Source organism: Sorex araneus, chromosome 1 (genome assembly GCF_027595985.1).
Source record: "Sorex araneus isolate mSorAra2 chromosome 1, mSorAra2.pri, whole genome shotgun sequence".
Classification (NCBI taxonomy): Eukaryota; Metazoa; Chordata; class Mammalia; order Eulipotyphla; family Soricidae; genus Sorex; species Sorex araneus.
The window spans coordinates 198,738,728-198,755,276 of NC_073302.1; the positions used below are offsets into that span (position 1 = coordinate 198,738,728).

The 16,549-nt window shown below is 64.8% G+C and overlaps 1 protein-coding gene across 5 annotated transcripts in view; it reads right to left on the reverse strand.

Moving 5' to 3' along the window:
* Positions 1 to 12,579, reverse strand: part of ARHGEF10 (Rho guanine nucleotide exchange factor 10) — a 30,861-nt gene extending 18,282 nt beyond the window's left edge. For 2 of the 5 annotated variants that reach the window (XM_055122174.1, XM_055122160.1), the window contains exons 1-9: positions 12,508 to 12,579; positions 7,002 to 7,062; positions 6,636 to 6,788; positions 6,063 to 6,338; positions 5,341 to 5,407; positions 4,732 to 4,802; positions 4,133 to 4,189; positions 3,014 to 3,177; positions 619 to 735 (exon numbers count right to left, since the gene is read on the reverse strand). In XM_055122174.1, coding sequence (XP_054978149.1) covers positions 619 to 735; positions 3,014 to 3,177; positions 4,133 to 4,189; positions 4,732 to 4,802; positions 5,341 to 5,407; positions 6,063 to 6,338; positions 6,636 to 6,788; positions 7,002 to 7,035 — 939 coding nt within the window. In that variant the 5' untranslated portion in view covers positions 7,036 to 7,062; positions 12,508 to 12,579. Of the gene's footprint in view, positions 1 to 618; positions 736 to 3,013; positions 3,178 to 4,132; positions 4,190 to 4,731; positions 4,803 to 5,340; positions 5,408 to 6,062; positions 6,339 to 6,635; positions 6,789 to 7,001; positions 7,063 to 7,499; positions 7,655 to 12,507 lie in introns of all 5 variants that reach the window. The other 3 variants (XM_055122165.1, XM_055122179.1, XM_055122190.1) reach the window with 3 other exon arrangements.
* Between the last annotated feature and the right edge of the window lie 3,970 nt (positions 12,580 to 16,549).

Sequence of the window (16,549 nt, forward strand, 5' to 3'; positions counted from 1 at the left end):
CACCACCCAAGTGGCCGACCCCACACTGCAGACCCCCACGGCCACAGAGGGAAGGAGCTGGGGGCGCGGGGGCGGCACGGCCCTCCAGGCAGTGAGCTGGGCTCTGGGCCATGTTTCCCTCAGCGCTAGGGGCCTCTGGGCCGTCACACGCCTGCCCACGCCGGAGCTCAGTGGCTCCTCCCAGGACTGGGCCCACCTGGACCCCGGAGCTGCCCGGGCCATGCGAGCACAGCAGCGAAAGGCTCGGCCCTGCCCCTCCCCCAGCAGCCTCCGGCCTCTGCCCTCCCTCTGCCCTCTGCCCCCTCCCCCGGCCTCCAGGCCAGCAGCAAGAACCCATGGGAGCACTTGACAGGACCCTTTTGAAGCAGGCCGGGCCCCTCCAGTGCGTGCATCCCGACTGAGCCCCACAGGAGGACGGGGACGGGACTCGCAGGCCCAGACACCATCCCCGGGGCCACGCCGCTGTCTTCAGAGGGGACAGTCCCCCCACAGCCGAGGGGACCCACTGTGGGCCAGGCCACCACCCGCACCGCCGCCGCCGCGCCGAGAAGCCCCGCACCGCCCGGCACGGCGAGGCACACGGGGGTGCGGAGGCTCCGGGCGGCAGAGCCCGGCTACCTTCAGCTCATGCTTCTGCCTTAGCTGCTGCATCTCTACGGCCGCCACTGTGCTCGCCATCAACTCTCTCACCCTCCTCTCATAGTGCTCCTTGAGGCGGGCCAGGTCACGGGAGAGCTGCAGCAGAGACCGGCCACTGAGCAGGCGCCTGCAGGCCTCACGCACACACGTGCAGCAGGCCAGACATGCAGCCACGTGCCACAGACACACAGACACACACAGACACGTGCCACAGGCACACAGACACACACAGACACGTGCCACAGGCCAAACATACAGCCACGTGCCACAGGCACACAGACACACACGCAGACACATGTCACAAGACAGACATGCAGCCACATGCCAGATACATACAGACACTAGCAGGCACGTGCTGCAGGTCAGACATGCATCCATGTGCCACAGACACAGACACACACAGACACATGCCACAGGCACACAGACACACACAGACACGTGCCACAGGCACACAGACACACACAGACACATGCCACAGGCACACAGACACACACAGACACATGCCACAGGCACACAGACACACACAGACACATGCCACAGGCACACAGACACACACGCAGACACATGTCACAAGACAGACATGCAGCCACATGCCAGACACATACAGACACTAGCAGGCATGTGCTGCAGGTCAGACATGCATCCATGTGCCACAGGCACAGAGACACACGCAGACACGTGCCACAGGCCAGACATGCAGCGACATGCCAAACACATAGACACTCGCAGACACGTGCTGCAGGCCAGACATGCATCCACGTGCCACAGACACAGAGACACACACAGACACGTGCCACAGGCCAGACATGCAGCCACGTGCCACAGACACACAGGGACACATGCAGACACGTGCCACAGGCCACACGCACGCACAGACGCACACCACAGGCCCCAGTGCCACAGCGCCCTGAGCTCTCCCCGTGGCCCCATGTGCTGGGAGCAGGAGGGCCTGGGGCAGCTCAGCTGGGCTTCCTCCCCTCGCCTGAGACTCACCTCAGGGCAGCTCTGCCCCTGGACCTTCCCGAGTGGCCAGGGAAGGGCAGTGCCTGCCCAGGAGGAGCCGCCCACAGCCACATGCAGGGGAGGGAGGTGGCAGGAAGCCCAGGACAGACGAGTGTCCGGGCCCATACTGACGCCCTGCTGGCACTGCCCTCACAAGTCCACGCTCAACCCCATCCACTCTGCTGGCAGCACGGCCCTGAGCTTGTGAGCAGCCCAGTGGCCCCTCCCGTCACATCCCAACCACCCCACCCCACAAGAGCGGCCAGCTGAACCCAGCTCAGGCACAGGCTGGGAGCTGAGCTTTAGCGCCCCCTTCAGGCCGGGTTGGGCAGAAGCTCTGGGCTGTACACAGTCACTAGGGGACAGAACCAGCCTCACAGGGCCCCAAGCTCCCTCTCCAGCCCCTCTACGTACCCTCATCCCTGGAGCCTCTTACGCAGACACACCCAGACATGCACACGCACGTGTACACACAGACCATACACCGTGTCCAGGTATTGCACATACAGATATACACATGCCATGTATGCACGTGTATGGCACCCATACACACATGCACGTGTACCACTGGGCCACATAGGACACATGTGCATTTATAGTCACACACCATGCACATGTATGCACAGCACACACAGATATGCACCACAGCATGCATGAACACTCCATGCAAAATACGCAATGCGCATGTCACACATGCTACACATGTACACATGTCAGACACACCGTGCACCTATAAACATGTGCACATGACATGTGCCCATACACATCCCTGTGTGCACATCTGAAACCATAGCACATATCGTATATGTACATTTGTGCACATGCACACACACACACACACACACACACACACACAAATACAGGGTTGCCACACATGCTTCCAGGCACAGCCCTCACCTACGGGCCCACAATTACAAGCACAGACACACCTGAAAGCACACACAGTGGCGTGTACATGCACACGTGCACATGAGTGCACGCACATGTGTGTGCATATGCACAGTCTAAAGAAGCGGGTCGGGGGCAGCTGAGGGCTTTGGTCCTCTTGTCTCCTGACATTCTGCACGTTTCTGGTGAAGTGAACTCTGGCTGGGACCTGTGAGCGGGACAGGGCCTCAGGAGCAGAGATGTGCACAGCCCGGCAGGGCCCTCCGTGGGGGCACACGTGCAAGGACAGCGGGCCCGTCCAGGGCTGGGGGCACGGACCATAGCAGCATCTCGGGATGAGCACATTCCACGCGCGGAGCACGAGGCACAGAGCCATCCCGGGGAGCACGACCTCGGGGCCGCTCCCCAGACCCCCCCGAGCGCCTCCCGTCATCGCAGCCGGGCGAGGGACGCCCAGACGCGGGCGAGGCAGGGCCGCACCCACCTGCTTCCTGTGGCTGCTGCGCAGGAAGGAGCGAGGCACCCCGTGCCGGCACTCGGAGTCGCTCTGCTCCTCATAACTCTCGAACTCGCTCGAGCTCCAGCCGTAGTCCACAGAGCTGTTTCCTCCCCCGTCTCCGTTCTCCACGTCGTCGTACACCATCTCCTCTGCACGCACGATGGCCACAAGGAGAAGCAGCATGAGGGTCCCAAGTCTACGCTGCTCAGACGGGCACCAGGGGGACGACCCAGCATCCCGGGGCCCGAGAACCCTTGGCTGAGAGACCCCAGCAGAACTTTCCACAAGGAACGCTCTTCTCTCAAGAGGAAGCATCACCCTACAGGCGGGACAGCCAACAGCAACACCCGGTGCGAGCAGCTGTGGAGCTCCACAGCTAGAGCAACACCCGGACACAAGCAGCGAGCAGCCATGGGCCCATCGGCGAGAGCCCTGAAGGCTACTCTGGGGGCTGAGAAGGGCGAGGCCCACAGAAGCAGCTGGCACGTGCCCGTGGCTCCTGGCTCCTGGCCGTGTGCCCGTGGAGGGCCTGCAGTGCTGACACTGCTCAGGGCAGGGGCCGGCGGCCTCCATGCAAACCCCGGAGTTGGGACGTCACACTCTCAGGAAAGAGGAAGCAGCCCCCCACCCCCTTAAAAGTGCGTGGCCAAGTTCCGAAGCCTCAGTGGAGGCGTGTGTCAGTCGCAACACAATGCGTGGTCCTGCTTCCAACGGTTTCTGTAGCCTGGAACGTGGCTTGTAGCTGCCCCTCTGGGACGTTCTCTGAGTTTCTCCCTCTGTTCCACGTCTGTGCGCCCTGGGCTCCGCCCCTGGCCTCTGCTCCCACCTGCCCATCTTTCACTCTCAGGGGCTTTAGAGGCAGCGTGACTGGCCAGCTCAGTGGTGACAGAGGAGCACAAAGGAAGGCAGGGCCGAAGAGATGGCCTAGGGGTTAGCGCTCATGACCCAGAGTCTGTGCATGAGGCAGAATCTGTCCAACCCTGGGTCCTTGAGCATCCCAGGATCTCCCCTCGAGCCTTGGCCAGCTGACGAGGTCACCAGAGGACCTAAAGGATGGGGGTTTGAGGTTGGGACAATGCTCATCCCCGTCACCCAGAGGCAAACCTGGTTCTGAGTCTGAGTTCTCCCTGGGAACGTCGTCATAAACAGCCTCCTCGGCATCTGGAATAAAGGGGGGTGGGGTGGGTGTCACACGAGGCCTGGACCCTGGGAGTGTCAGCGCAGGCACAGCTGGTGCTCACGGGAGCCCAGGGCTCCAGCCGCCTCCAGGGAGCCCCGTGGGTCCAGGGTCTCTCATGTGGCAGCCTGTGCCCTGACCTGGCCCAAGCTGCCCCCAGAGAGATGAGGGCCCAGAGATGCGGTGTTCCTCCTCCTTCGCCCTGGGGCCCAGGCCTGAGTCCAGCAGCGCCCCGGCGGAGTGGCTGGACGGAAGCCAAGCTGGCCTCCCAGACCCTGAGATGCAGAGACGGGCACCCACGGAGAGGACGCCCCAAGGTGGGCAGGGAATGGCCAGACTGCGGGCCTGAACAGGGAGACCAGGTTGCCCCGCCCCCAGACATGGGACTGGCCGGGAGTACAGGGGACGTGTCCACGGTGGCTCCCTATGGGGGCCATGCAGGGAAGGCAGCAGCGAGAGGGGGATGGGGAGACCCCGAGCAGGTGGAAGGGTCTGTCCACCCCACACACGGCCACACTGCACTTACTGTCCATCCATGCGGTGTTGGCTGGGTCAGCCGCCCACCGGGCCAGGGCGTTGTCCTCCTGGGCATTGTCACTGGAAGCAAGTGGTACAAGCGTGAACAGTGCGGTGGCCGTGTGCCTGCTGTGCCCCCGCCCACCGCCCACGCACCCCCCAAGGGGCCGTACCAGAAGTTCTGCCCAGTATAGACGCCCTCGGCTCAGTGATTCTGGGGTTTTAGGAACCCCAGACTGGGGCTGGGTTTTGTAGTATGGGTAGGAGTTTGACCAAGTGGTGGGTTCTCTGGGTGTCTGGGTTCTGCAGTATGGGTATGAGTTTGACAGGCGCCTGGAGCATGGAAGCACATTTGTGAGAAGTGGCAGGGGGGCAAGAAGCCAGTCTGGGTGTTCAGGGGGGAGGGGCGATCATGACTCAGGCCCCTGGGCTCCACCATGGGTCTGAGGAGACCCGCAGGTGGGCTTAGTTACAGCATTTCCTGACGCTGGCCTGGCCGAGGTTCTGCCCGTGGCGCCTGTCGTTCAGACTCACACCTAGGTGGGCCTGGGGGCACAGTGGGAGGGGGCCTGGGGGCCAGCAGACACAGCACTGAGCTCCACCCACACTAGATGCACACCTGGGTGTCGGACCCTCGGAGCCGAGAGACTCCAGCTGGCTGTCCGCTGCCACTTCCGGGGCCTCTGCTGGGAAAACAAAACAGGGAAGTTGATTTGCCGACACCTGGGCCCCAGCCGGCCCTGCCACCGGCCCCAGGACGGCTGAGCCTAAAGACGATCACCAGAGACTTAAGGCTCTCAGACTTTCGGGAAACATAGCTGAAATAGGATCCTGATAAGCCTAGCGCAGCAAGGTCACGGAGCTGCCAGCGGCTGAAAAGGTGGTGGTGGGTCAGGAGAATCGAGCGCCAGGATCTCCCCATTCTCTCCACTCTCACTCGGATTTACCACGGGGACAGGAGAGGGAGTTTGTCTTCCTGGCATCCTCAGATTTTCCAGGAAGAGTTGGGTTTGGGATATTTGATAGGGAACTTTTCCTTACACATACACATGCACACATGTGCAAATACAAACACGCATACAGGCACACAGATCACGTGTGCACACGTTCACACACGCACACATTCACACACGCATACTCACACGTCCACACACGCACACTCACATACATGCATGCTTATGCACACACGCACCAACCCTCAGACAGCCGACAAAGGCCCCAGGGAATGGCGCTAGAGGTCCTGATGGACGGGGGCGTGGACAGGGCTCCCGGAACTGTAGGCACATGGCAGTCCTGGTGTCCACCCTGCTCCCCCCATCAGGCCTCGGGCTGGGAGCCCACCTTGGTCGTCGCATGAGCTGGAGCGCAGAAGGACGGGGCTGGTGTAGGCGGGCACGAGCGCGGGAAGGCTGCAGGGTACTGCGTAGCCGCAGGGCACGGGCACCGAGTACCCGCTGGGCACAGCCACGCCACCCTCCTCAGACACGGCGGGCTCCGGGGAGGGGGGCGCCTCCCCCTGGAAGGGGCTGATGTCGATGACGGAGTAGGGGTTCACTCGAGGGGGGGCCGCAGCCCTGAGTTCCACCAGCGCCCCCGCGCCCGGGAGGGGCTCGCCTCCTGGGGGGAGAGGAGACAGATGCAGACCCCCAAACGCCCTGGGGAGGCCAGCCCAGAGGACCCCAGCCCACGGCAGGCGTGCCCTCAGTCCCCCGGGCCTCGGAGGGATCGTGCTGTGCAGGGCCCACAGGGCAGGGGAGAGTGTGGGACTCTGGGCAGTGGCAGGGTCAAGCAGGGGCACCGCCGCCCTGCAGCCCGGCGGGAGGACGGGGCTGCAGGCAGGTCGCCCCCCACACGGGGGCTCCCCAAGAGAGTGGCAGCCCGACACCCAGGAGACCCCGGGGGCCCAGGACTCACGGGCGCTGGCAGCGGGGTCCCCGCCTGCGTCTCCACATGCCGGGCTGCCCGGGGCGGCTCTGTCAGCTTCCGGAACCTCATCCCCACAGTCCCCCTCGCCCTGCTCCCCCTTCTCCTGCTCGTTGTTGTTGGGGTCACTCTCCGCTCTGTCACCTGAAGGACAGGGGAGAAGGGGGGGTGCAGCAGGGTCAGTGCCCGAGGCCTGCAGGCCCTGAGCTCCAGGACAGGGGCGACGCCTGCACCAAAGGTCGTTGGGGGCGTGGGGGGGGGCGAGCTGTGATGTGGTGGGACGGCCACAGAGGGACGGGCAGTCAGGGGCCCTGCCCAATCGGGCTCCTCCCCCTGCTGAGGCAGCTCGGCACTCACCTGTGGGCGCAGTGGGCAGGTCCGGAGGGTCCATGGTCCCAGTCCTGGACAGGACACGGCCCTGTGGGAAGAGATGGCCCCATCACCTTCCCAGGCCTGGATGTGGCGGTGAAGTGTCAGCCAGGACCCATGCAGGAGTCACCTGGCCCTGCACTCCTCAGGGGCACCCACCCCTGCCCTGAACTCAGACCATCCCCGCACTACCCCTTCTCAGGACTCAGACCCTCCCTGGTCCACCCCTGCTCAGGACTCAACCCTCCCTGCCCCACCTCTGTTCTCAACTCAGACCCTCCCTGCCCCATCCTTGCTCAGGACTCGGACCCTCTTCACCCCACCCCTGCTCAGGACTCAGACCCTCTCCCCCCCTCTGCTTCAGATGGTGTCCAACCCCCATACATGGACTCAGACCCTCCCCACCCACCCCTGCACTGGACTCAGACCCTCCCCACCCTGCCCCGCCCCTTCGCTGAAGCAGGATGCTCCCCAGGGTCCCCTCACCCTCACTCGCAGCCTGGCGCGGGGCTGGGGCAGAGCCACGTTTGCCTCTTTGTCCACTACACGCCAAGAGCTGGGGCTGCCCCGCACCCCTGCACCAGGACCCGACAGGCACGGCAGGGACAGGATGGGACGGGGACGCAGGGACGGAAGCACATCTGCAGGAAGTGAGGACAATCAGACCTTCAGGCTCCAGAGGAAGCTGCGTGACCTCTCCCTCTCCTGGATCCGGGACGGGGCGGCCCCTCAGCCGGCCTGCCGCGCTGGGGGCTGGGGCCCAGGGGCCGGGGATGGCCTGGCAGGGGCAGCGCAGGAGCCCCAGCGCGGCTGCCCTCCCACAGGATGTGCCCGTGACCCCGTGCTGGCGGGGGCTAGGGTGCCTCGGGCCGGCGGAGGCAGCGGCAGCCCCAGCACGGGGCAGGGTAAGGCCAGGTGGGCAGGGGGCATGGGTCCTGGGCAGAGGCAGCCGCGACAACAGGGCAGGCAGGGGACAGGGAGGGGGCGCAGAGTCACAATTATGTGGCTGTGGCTCTGGCCCTGAGCTGACCTCAGGGCCTGGCCTGGGGCCTTGCATACCCAGCCGCTCCTATGCCCTGCTTCTGGAAGCTTCCAGGCTCCGGAAGCTTCTCCCACACTCACCACACTGCGTGCACAGGGGCCCCAAGCCCCGCATGAACACCCACATCCTCAGGACAGGCCGGGGCACCCCCAGCCCCCTCCAGCCTCTGCCTCAGCTGCCCTGGGGAAGGGCTGGCAAGGGCCGAGGGCAGGACGGGGACGGGGTGCCCAGTGGGGCTGGCTCGGCGCAGGCCAGCACCAGTTGCGTCTCCACACCTGCTCGGACCCCCTGCAGGGAACTTTGGCTCTGAGCCGCCTCTGAGGTGCTGGCACGTCCTGCTGCAAATCCCCAGGCTGAGGGGGCGGGAATCAGCAAGGACGTACCTATGGCCCGCACACGGGGACCTGAGGGCCAGCACAGACCGCGCATCTCAGAGCAGTGCCTCCACTGAAGGCCACCCGCGACCGAGCCACCACGGGCCACGGGCCAACACGCCGGCCCCACACCCATAGCTGGGCACGCAGATGCAGCCCAAGGGCCTCATCCACCAGCCTGGCCTCACACCACAACAGCTTGCTGAGAGGAAGTGGCCCCCTGGGCAGCGAGGGGTGGGAAAGGGACGTGAGGGGCAGAGCAGAGCTCAGGGTCAGATGGCTAGAGCAGACACCGGCCCCCACCGACCCACCCTGTGCTGTCACCCACCCCACACACACAGCGGGGGCACATGCCAGCTCTCACACACTCATTCATCCTGTGGTGTGGGCACCAGCCCTGCGGCTCCCCCTGCTCCCGGGGATGCAGGACCAGGGGCAGCACTGAGGGGCAGCCCCGGGCACCATGCAGCATGGAGGGGCCCGGCTTGTGGCCACATACGTGCATGTTCTGACCGGGTGTGACCCAAGGGTGTGAGCCTGCCTTCCAGCCCGAGACAGACACTGATAGACAGAAAGACTCGCAGAGAGAGAGAGAGAGAGAGAGAGAGAGAGAGAGAGAGAGAGAGAGAGAGAGAGAGAGAGAGAGAGTGTGCAGACTCGGAAGACAGAGAGGCCCAGTCCAGCTGACGTCACACACTCGAGGAGAACAGGGCAGGCGCTTGTCTTACATGCGTCCGGCCCAGGTCTGATCCCTGCACTCCACACGATCCCCAAACCCCACCAAGAGGAAGCCCTGGCAGCCCCAAACCCCAAAATAAAGGACGACAAGAGACTATTAGACTCAAACACCCCAACATGAGGCATCTAAGACGTGGAAAACTCCTCGGCATGTACCTTGGCACTCCCCAAGACTGAGAGAAAAGCCACCAGTGGAAACTAGTGATAACGAGATGAATCAGTAGTCAAGGACAAGCCAAGGACCAGAGTCGCAATTCCCCCTCTCACAAAAAGCCCAGCAGAATCCTTCTTCACCGCTTCCAACACTTCCCCAAAGGGACACAGAAACTAAGCTAAGAACTGCACTGACACCCAACTGCCCACCAGAGCGAGAAAACCAGAAACGGGAAGCTCTGAGGAAGGCGAGCGGAGATCCTCAGAAAACAGGACCACACTCGGGCCGGAGCAACAGCACAGCAGGGAGGGCGTCTGCCTTGCGCACGGCCGGCCCGGGTTCGATTCCCAGCATCCCGTATGGTCCCCTGAGCATCACCAGGAGTAATTCCTGAGTGCATGAGACAGGAGTAACCCCTGTGCATCGCCGGGTGTGACCCAAAAAAAGAAAACAGAACCACAGGGGACGAGCAGCACAATCAACTGGGTGTGACACCAGGGCTGCAAGAACCAAGGATAAAGCCATATGGGCTCACAGCAGAGGGAGGAAAGGGCCCCAGGGATGGAGACACACACACACACACACACACACACACACACAAACACGTACACAGCAGCACAGAAAAAGCTCCATGAGCACCTAAGGCAGAGGGTGCGACAGAAACGGGCCCCACATGAACAAAACCAGGAGCACCGGGAGTTCGGTGGATGGCGTCACCAGGGGTGCCGTCAGCGGGCAAGAAACAAGATTCTCCCTGGAAGAGGGGACACTGGTCTGGTGGCAGCCTGCAGGGGCAGCGCCCGTGGACTGCTGGGACAGGCACTAAGCACCCAGCCATAGCCTCCACGATGACACTCCACAGCCCTGATGACAAAGCACACACACGCACGCACACGCGCGCGCGCACACACACACACACACACACACACCTGTGAAGACATCTGCAGAGAAAGCCCCATTCCCTCCGTTGAGCTCACTCATTCACACTCTTACACACTCACGCTCACACACATTCCCACATATTCACTCTCAGTCACACACTCAGACACATACACTCATCATTCACTCTCACACCCTCATTCACTTACTCACAAACTCACTCACACACCCTCACACTCACACTCTCACACAAACATTCACTCAGTCGCTCACATACTCACTCTGAGAACGGGGGGCCTCCAGCACCGCAGCTCTGGGCCCCCCCCACAGTCCTCGCCCCGCCCAAGGAATCGTGGCTCCCATTCCTGGGACCTCAGACATGAGCTCGGCTAAGCGTGGGCAGCGGGGGGCCGAAGGGACCTGCGGGGAGTGGCACGCAGGGCCCATGAGCACAGTGGCAGGGTCCTCCACAGCCCGCTGAGTCAGGCCAGGCTTGGAGCGACCTGCGTGGCTTCCCGGCAAAGGAAGAGGCTCCGTGGGGAGAGCCAGGGACGCCGCTGCCACTGGCCAGGCTCAGACCTGCACACGGAGGGGCACGTGCCCGTGTCCTGCCCACAGCGCGCAGGGCACCGAGCACTCTGGAGCATGTCCTGGCGAGCTCGGGATTCCACAGCCGTGGCTGCAGCCCAGGGAGGGCGGGGCAGGGCTGCCCAGCCATCCGCCCACCACCGCCTGTCGGGGACTGCCCACGGCCTGCCCTGCAGCTGGCCCCGGGCGGAGTCCTCAGGGCACATGTGCTTCGTCTCCTCTGGAGGTCCAGAACCCAGCAGGGCCCACTTTGTTGGGACAAGCAAGCCAGTGCCGCACAGACAGCGCCCGTGCTGGTCCCTGCCTCCAGCAGGTGCCCCCGGCCCGAGAGCAGCTGATCCTCTCCAGGACCACCCTCTTGGTGCTGGCGTCCCTCTCCCACTCTCCAGCTCTCAGTCTGTCTCTCTCCCTCGATCCCTCTCCCTCCCTTTCTCTCCCTCCTTGTCTCTCTCCCTCTTTCTCCCCCTCCCTCACTCCTCCTCTCTCTCTCCCTCTCCCCTTCCTCTCCTTTTGGGCCACACTCCCGAGCAGGTGGGGCTCAGGGGGCCATGTATGGTGGCAGGAACGCAACCAGGTGGCCGCATGCAAGACAAGTGCCCCAGCAGCAGCACCTGGTCTCCATCTTGACACTTCTGACAGCATCAAGTGCAGGGTGACAGCTGGCTCCCAGGGCACGCGTCTACACCGGCCTGCACCCGTCTACACCTGCCTGCACCTCACCCAGCCTTCCCCAGCGGCTCTCAGCAAACTCACCCAGTCTGTGTGAGACCCCCGGGAGTAGCAGGAAGCAAGCAGCCCACAGGCGTCTCTGCACAGCAGGCTGCTGGGCTCCCTCCCACTCGTGGGCCCTGCTGAGTGCGGCCAGCCACTGTAGGAGGCACAGCCACACCCAGGGCCTCCCAGCCCCTTCCCCGACCAGGGCTGCTCTGCCCAGGCCCGGAACAGACCTCCGAGTTGGAAGCATGCTATGCAGCCCACAGAGACGGTGAGGCTACAGGCATGGACACCAGCACGGGTAGCAAGGACTGTGCATCCGCGTGACCCCTGGGGCCTGCGGACAGACAGACCAGGGAATGGGCGCAGGGTGCACACAGGCTCTGCCAATGAGAGCTGGAGAAAGCGCGTGCCTCACCGGGCAGCTGGGAAGGGAGTGAAGGTGCCCGCATGAAGCGCCCCTGCGAGCCGGTGTGGGGGGCGCCGCCTCACAGACACCCAGGCTGGGACCCTCCGGGCAGGCAGCGCAGGAGAGGTGTGCTCTGCCCTACATGGCCCGAGGTCCAGAACCCAGGCGGCCACTTAATATCTGCTGGCGGGGGCAGATGGAAGCACGTCCCTCGGGAGCACTTGTGGGAGAGCACTTCTCAGGAAGCACTTTCCTCAGGAGCAGACCTGGTCCGCGCAGTGCATGGGCTGCGGTGCGGACAGACGCGCCCGCTGGGCAGGAGGGGCTGTGCGGACCTGGGTGTCCCGGGGCGGGCTGCGGGGTCCTCTGCCTGTCCGTTCCCGGGCCCCCGCGCCTCCGGTCTCCCCAGATCCATCTAGTGGACGCACCGCTCGGGGCGGGGCCAGTCCCTGCACGGCGGGACCTAGTGTCCGTCCGGCCCGGCCCGCAGCGTCCGAGCTGGGCAGCAGCCCCGGGGGCTCCGGGCCGGACCCAGGTGCCCACGCCAAGTGGGAACGACGCCAGCGCCCACCCCCAGCCGGGCTCCCCGCACTCACCCGCTGGACCCCCGGACCCGGGGATCCCTGGACCCCGCGCCGCTGCCGCTGCCGCCGGCCCCGCCCAAGGGATGCTCCCTGCCCCGCCCCGCCCTTAGGCCCCGCCCCCTCCCGCTATTGGTCATCCCCGCGGCGCCGCGCGCCCATTGGCTGCTCTGTCTGCTCGTCCCTCGCTCGCGCCCCGCCCCCGCGCCCGCGCATTCCTGTGGAGCCACGTGGCCCGGCGCGCCCCCTCCCCGCGCTCAGCGCCGGGCTGCCGCGAGGTTCGGGCGGGGGTGGGCGCGGCTCTGCCCGCCGTCCCGCGGGCCCGCCCGGGCGAGGGGCCGGCCTCCCCCCCACGCCGCCGTGTCCAGGCGGGTCCAGCTCGCTGGGCGTTCCTGCCTCCAGGCCAGCAGGGCGCCGCCGGGTTGGAGCCGCGGTCCTGGGAGTCCGCCGGGCCCAGAGCCCCCGAGGGTCAGGCGGGCCTCCCTGGGCCCTGAACAGCAGGTCCGAGCCCCTGTGCAGCCGGGTTACAGCCCGGGCCTGGGTCCCGGGGCTCAGATGGGGCAGAGGCATCCTCCTGCTGCTGCTGGATCCGCTGTCCTGCGTGGACCGCGGGCGGCCCCGGGAAATCATGACTGTTCAGCGGTCAGCGCCTCAGAGAGGACCAGGGGGTGCCTGGTTACTCAGGACCCCATGGCTCTGCACAGCTGCAGGACTCACCCTAGAGGGCAGGGCCCAGTGGCACCAGGCTGGCAGACTGGCCCCGCTGGGGTCACTCCTGCTGTGCCCCTCTGCGTCTCTGAGCCAGCTCACCCCGGCCCCTGCATAGCTCCGTAGCTCCCACTGGAACAGGTCTGGACCTCCAAGGGGCCACGTGTTCTCTTCACTCAGCCCAGCACTTTGGGGGCCCTGCGGTGTGGCCGTGGGGGACGCCCCTCAGAGCTATGGACAGATGTGCGGTCTCTGAAGAGTGGGCAGGGCCAAGAGCTAGTACTGTGGGGAGGACACTAGCCATGCCCGCAGCTGACCCGGGCTCCATCCCAGGCTCCCTGTTTGGTCACCTGCATCCGCCAGGAGTGGCGCCTGGGTACAGAGACAGGAATAGGCCCTGTGCACCACCGGGCCGCCCCAAAAATAACAAAGAATGGAAAGTTAAGGTTGCTTCAATTGCCCAGAGGCCGAGTCTGGGAGAGGCAGCAATGGCGGTACCAGGGAGTGTCCAGAGTCCAGGGACAGACACCACCCTGTGCGAGTCCTGATGGGAGCTGCCTCCATGGTCAAGGCCCAAGCTGCCCACAGACTGATGAGAAACGGAAGTGTCAAGTCCCAGCTACGTGTGCTGGGGCCACCGTGGGAAACAGGACGCTTCCCTGTCCAGGCGGGATGGCCAGTGCGGGAGGAGAGGACAGGGTGGGGGCAGCCAGCCCAAATGGAGGGAGTGGGGACCTGGGGGTCAGCACAGAGGGGTGACCTAGAAGTCAGCACAAGGGAAGGGGGGACCCGGGGGTCAGCACGAGGGGGAGGGGGACCTGGGGTCAGCACAGGGAGGAGAGGGGACCTGGGGGGCCATGGAGAAGCTCAGCCTGCCGGAGGCCATCCTTCACACCTGGAACATTCTGTGTCCAGTGGGGGCAGGGCCTGCCTGGGGAGGGGCAGGAGGGGCAGCAGGGAGGAGGCAGATAAGCGGCCAGGGCCAGGGAGCAGAAGGGCCATTGTTCCGGCACAGGCTGCTTCTGTCCCGGCTCGGCCCACGCCTGCCCAGCAGTCCGGCTGCCGTGGGGGAGGACGTGGGACTCAGGGCAACGCGTGGGTGGGATTTGGGCTGCTGGTGCCCCAGTGAGACAAGACTCGAGGTGCCTGTGGCCCCCTCTTTGCCTCGCACCCCCAGACACCCATAGGCACCGGGGGGCAGCCGGGCAGGGCCCTAGGCAAGAGGCCGTCTCCTGCTGGGACCCCAACGCCCCCCCCATTCCAGAGACCTGGGGTGCTGGTCTGGCCTGGGCAGCAGCTTCCTTCCTGCTGACCCTGTGCTGCCGTGCCCAGCCCCACAGCCTCTGGCCGGGAGACCAGGTGCCCCCCAGGGCGCAACCTGGTTGCAGGGGTCACCACAGAAGGGTGCTGTGGTCAGATCCTGTCGTACTGCAACTCTGGCAAAGTGGGGAGGGGGTGTAAGTTGCGGCATATGGGACCAGAGTCCATGAGGGAGCCCCAGGGGACCCCGCAGAGTATGGTGGGATCCAGAGGCCCCTGGGGGGGCTTCAGGAGGTGTCCACACTGCACCTGAGAGCCAGCTACTCCCCAACATCTGTCCTGGGGCAGTGGGGCTAGGACAGATTCTAGGGCCATGATGAGGACCCACTGCAAATGTTACTGGTCAGCTGGGCCTTTGGCCAGGTGTGGCCATGGGAGGCCGAGTCGAGGACCCACTGCTGAAGCAAATCCTTCTTGCCCCCTCCCTCACGATTGGACCCCAGAGCCCCCGGCCTCTCAGTGACCCGGCACTAGTCACTGGCTCCCTTGACACAAGCTACGCCCTGGGGACAGTTGCTGCCTGGGGGCCCCTGTGGGCACCTGCTGCAGGAAGGGCCAATGTTCTGCAGGACTCAGCCTCTGCTCTGTCCATGTGCACAGGGACCTGTGTCCACCCCGTCCTCTGGGCCATGTGCACGGGGACCCGTGTCAACCCCATGCCCTGGGCTCCCTGCATCCCTGCAGCAGGCGGGCAGGGCAGCTGCAGGTACCAGGCGACAGTCCCTGGGGCGTTGGAAAACAGGTGGACAACAGGTGGACAGCAGAAGTTCCTGGAAGGGACTGAGAGGCAGAAGGGCAGGCCCAGCAGGCTGACCCCTAGACAAGCTCCAGCAAGAACAAAGACCGTGATAAGAACATGGAAAGAGACTGTGGGGGGAGGGGAGGAGTCCAGGTGCTTCAAGTGGACGGTGCCCCACAGCCAGGGGAGAAGTCTAGACCAGCAGGCCTGAGCTGGAGAGACCCTAGGGACATGGGCAGACTGGCCAGCACTGGCCGCCATGGAAGGGTCTGAGGCGACTGCTGACCCAGGCGCATCCTCGCAGAGACAGGCCATGTCCAGGGCCGTGGATACTGCAGGACAGCAGCCCCTGCGGCCCTGCTGCTGTGTCCTGCAGTCGCGTCCAAGCGCTCTATGTCCCCCACGGCCTCCCTCCTCTTCCTCAGTGTCCCATGCAGGTGCCACCAGGGGCTGGTGAACAGGATGGAGGGTCCACGCCATGCCATGGTCACAGAGGCACCACAGCTTCCGGCAAGGCTGAGGCATTTCCTGCAGTGAGGGCCAGCACCGCTCACACCACTGGGGGGCGCTGGTGTGCAGGCCGATGAGAGCCAGGTAGGGACTCACCAAGGGGAGCAGAAGACAGAGAGCAAAGAACAGGTCTGGCCCTGGTGGCTCCAGGCAGGCTCCCTGGAGGCCAGAACAACTTCCTGGCACAGAAGTAACGCCATGCCGCGACCAGACTCAGCCTGTAAGTGCCGTCGCATCCTGGACACGGGTGGGCCCTGCCAGCCACCCCATCAGGCCAGCACCTGTGAGCGCGGGGTCCTAGCCGCTCGCCCCTCTCTGTCTGATCCCAGGGCACATGGCCCTGCTGCCCCGACCTCGAAGGTCTGCAGGGGGCGTGCGGGAAGAGGGCCAGAGTGTGGGGCCCGGTGCTTGGCCCGTGGGCCTCATGGAGCTCCCACAGTGACCGCTGGGAAGTCAATTCCTTACCACGTCGTGGGTGACCTGCACTCACATACTTGGGGGCGGGGCAGCTGCCCAGGGGGGAAGGGGGCCCGTGAAGCCGCCCTACCCAGCGTACACCTGCACTCAAACACGCCGTGACCCCGGGGCCAGGGCTCAGAGGCTGGGTGTCTGGACCGGCCTCTGTCCCCGGCACCACAGGGCGCCACGAGTAGCACAGCCTCCTCGGGCCTCCCCTGGGAGATCTGTGTGGAAGGCGGTGGGCTGGCAAGGTCAGTCCTACTGAGGGTCCCACAGGGCCAGCGCAGTGTGTACCCCCGACGCAAGAACGGCAAACTTGGG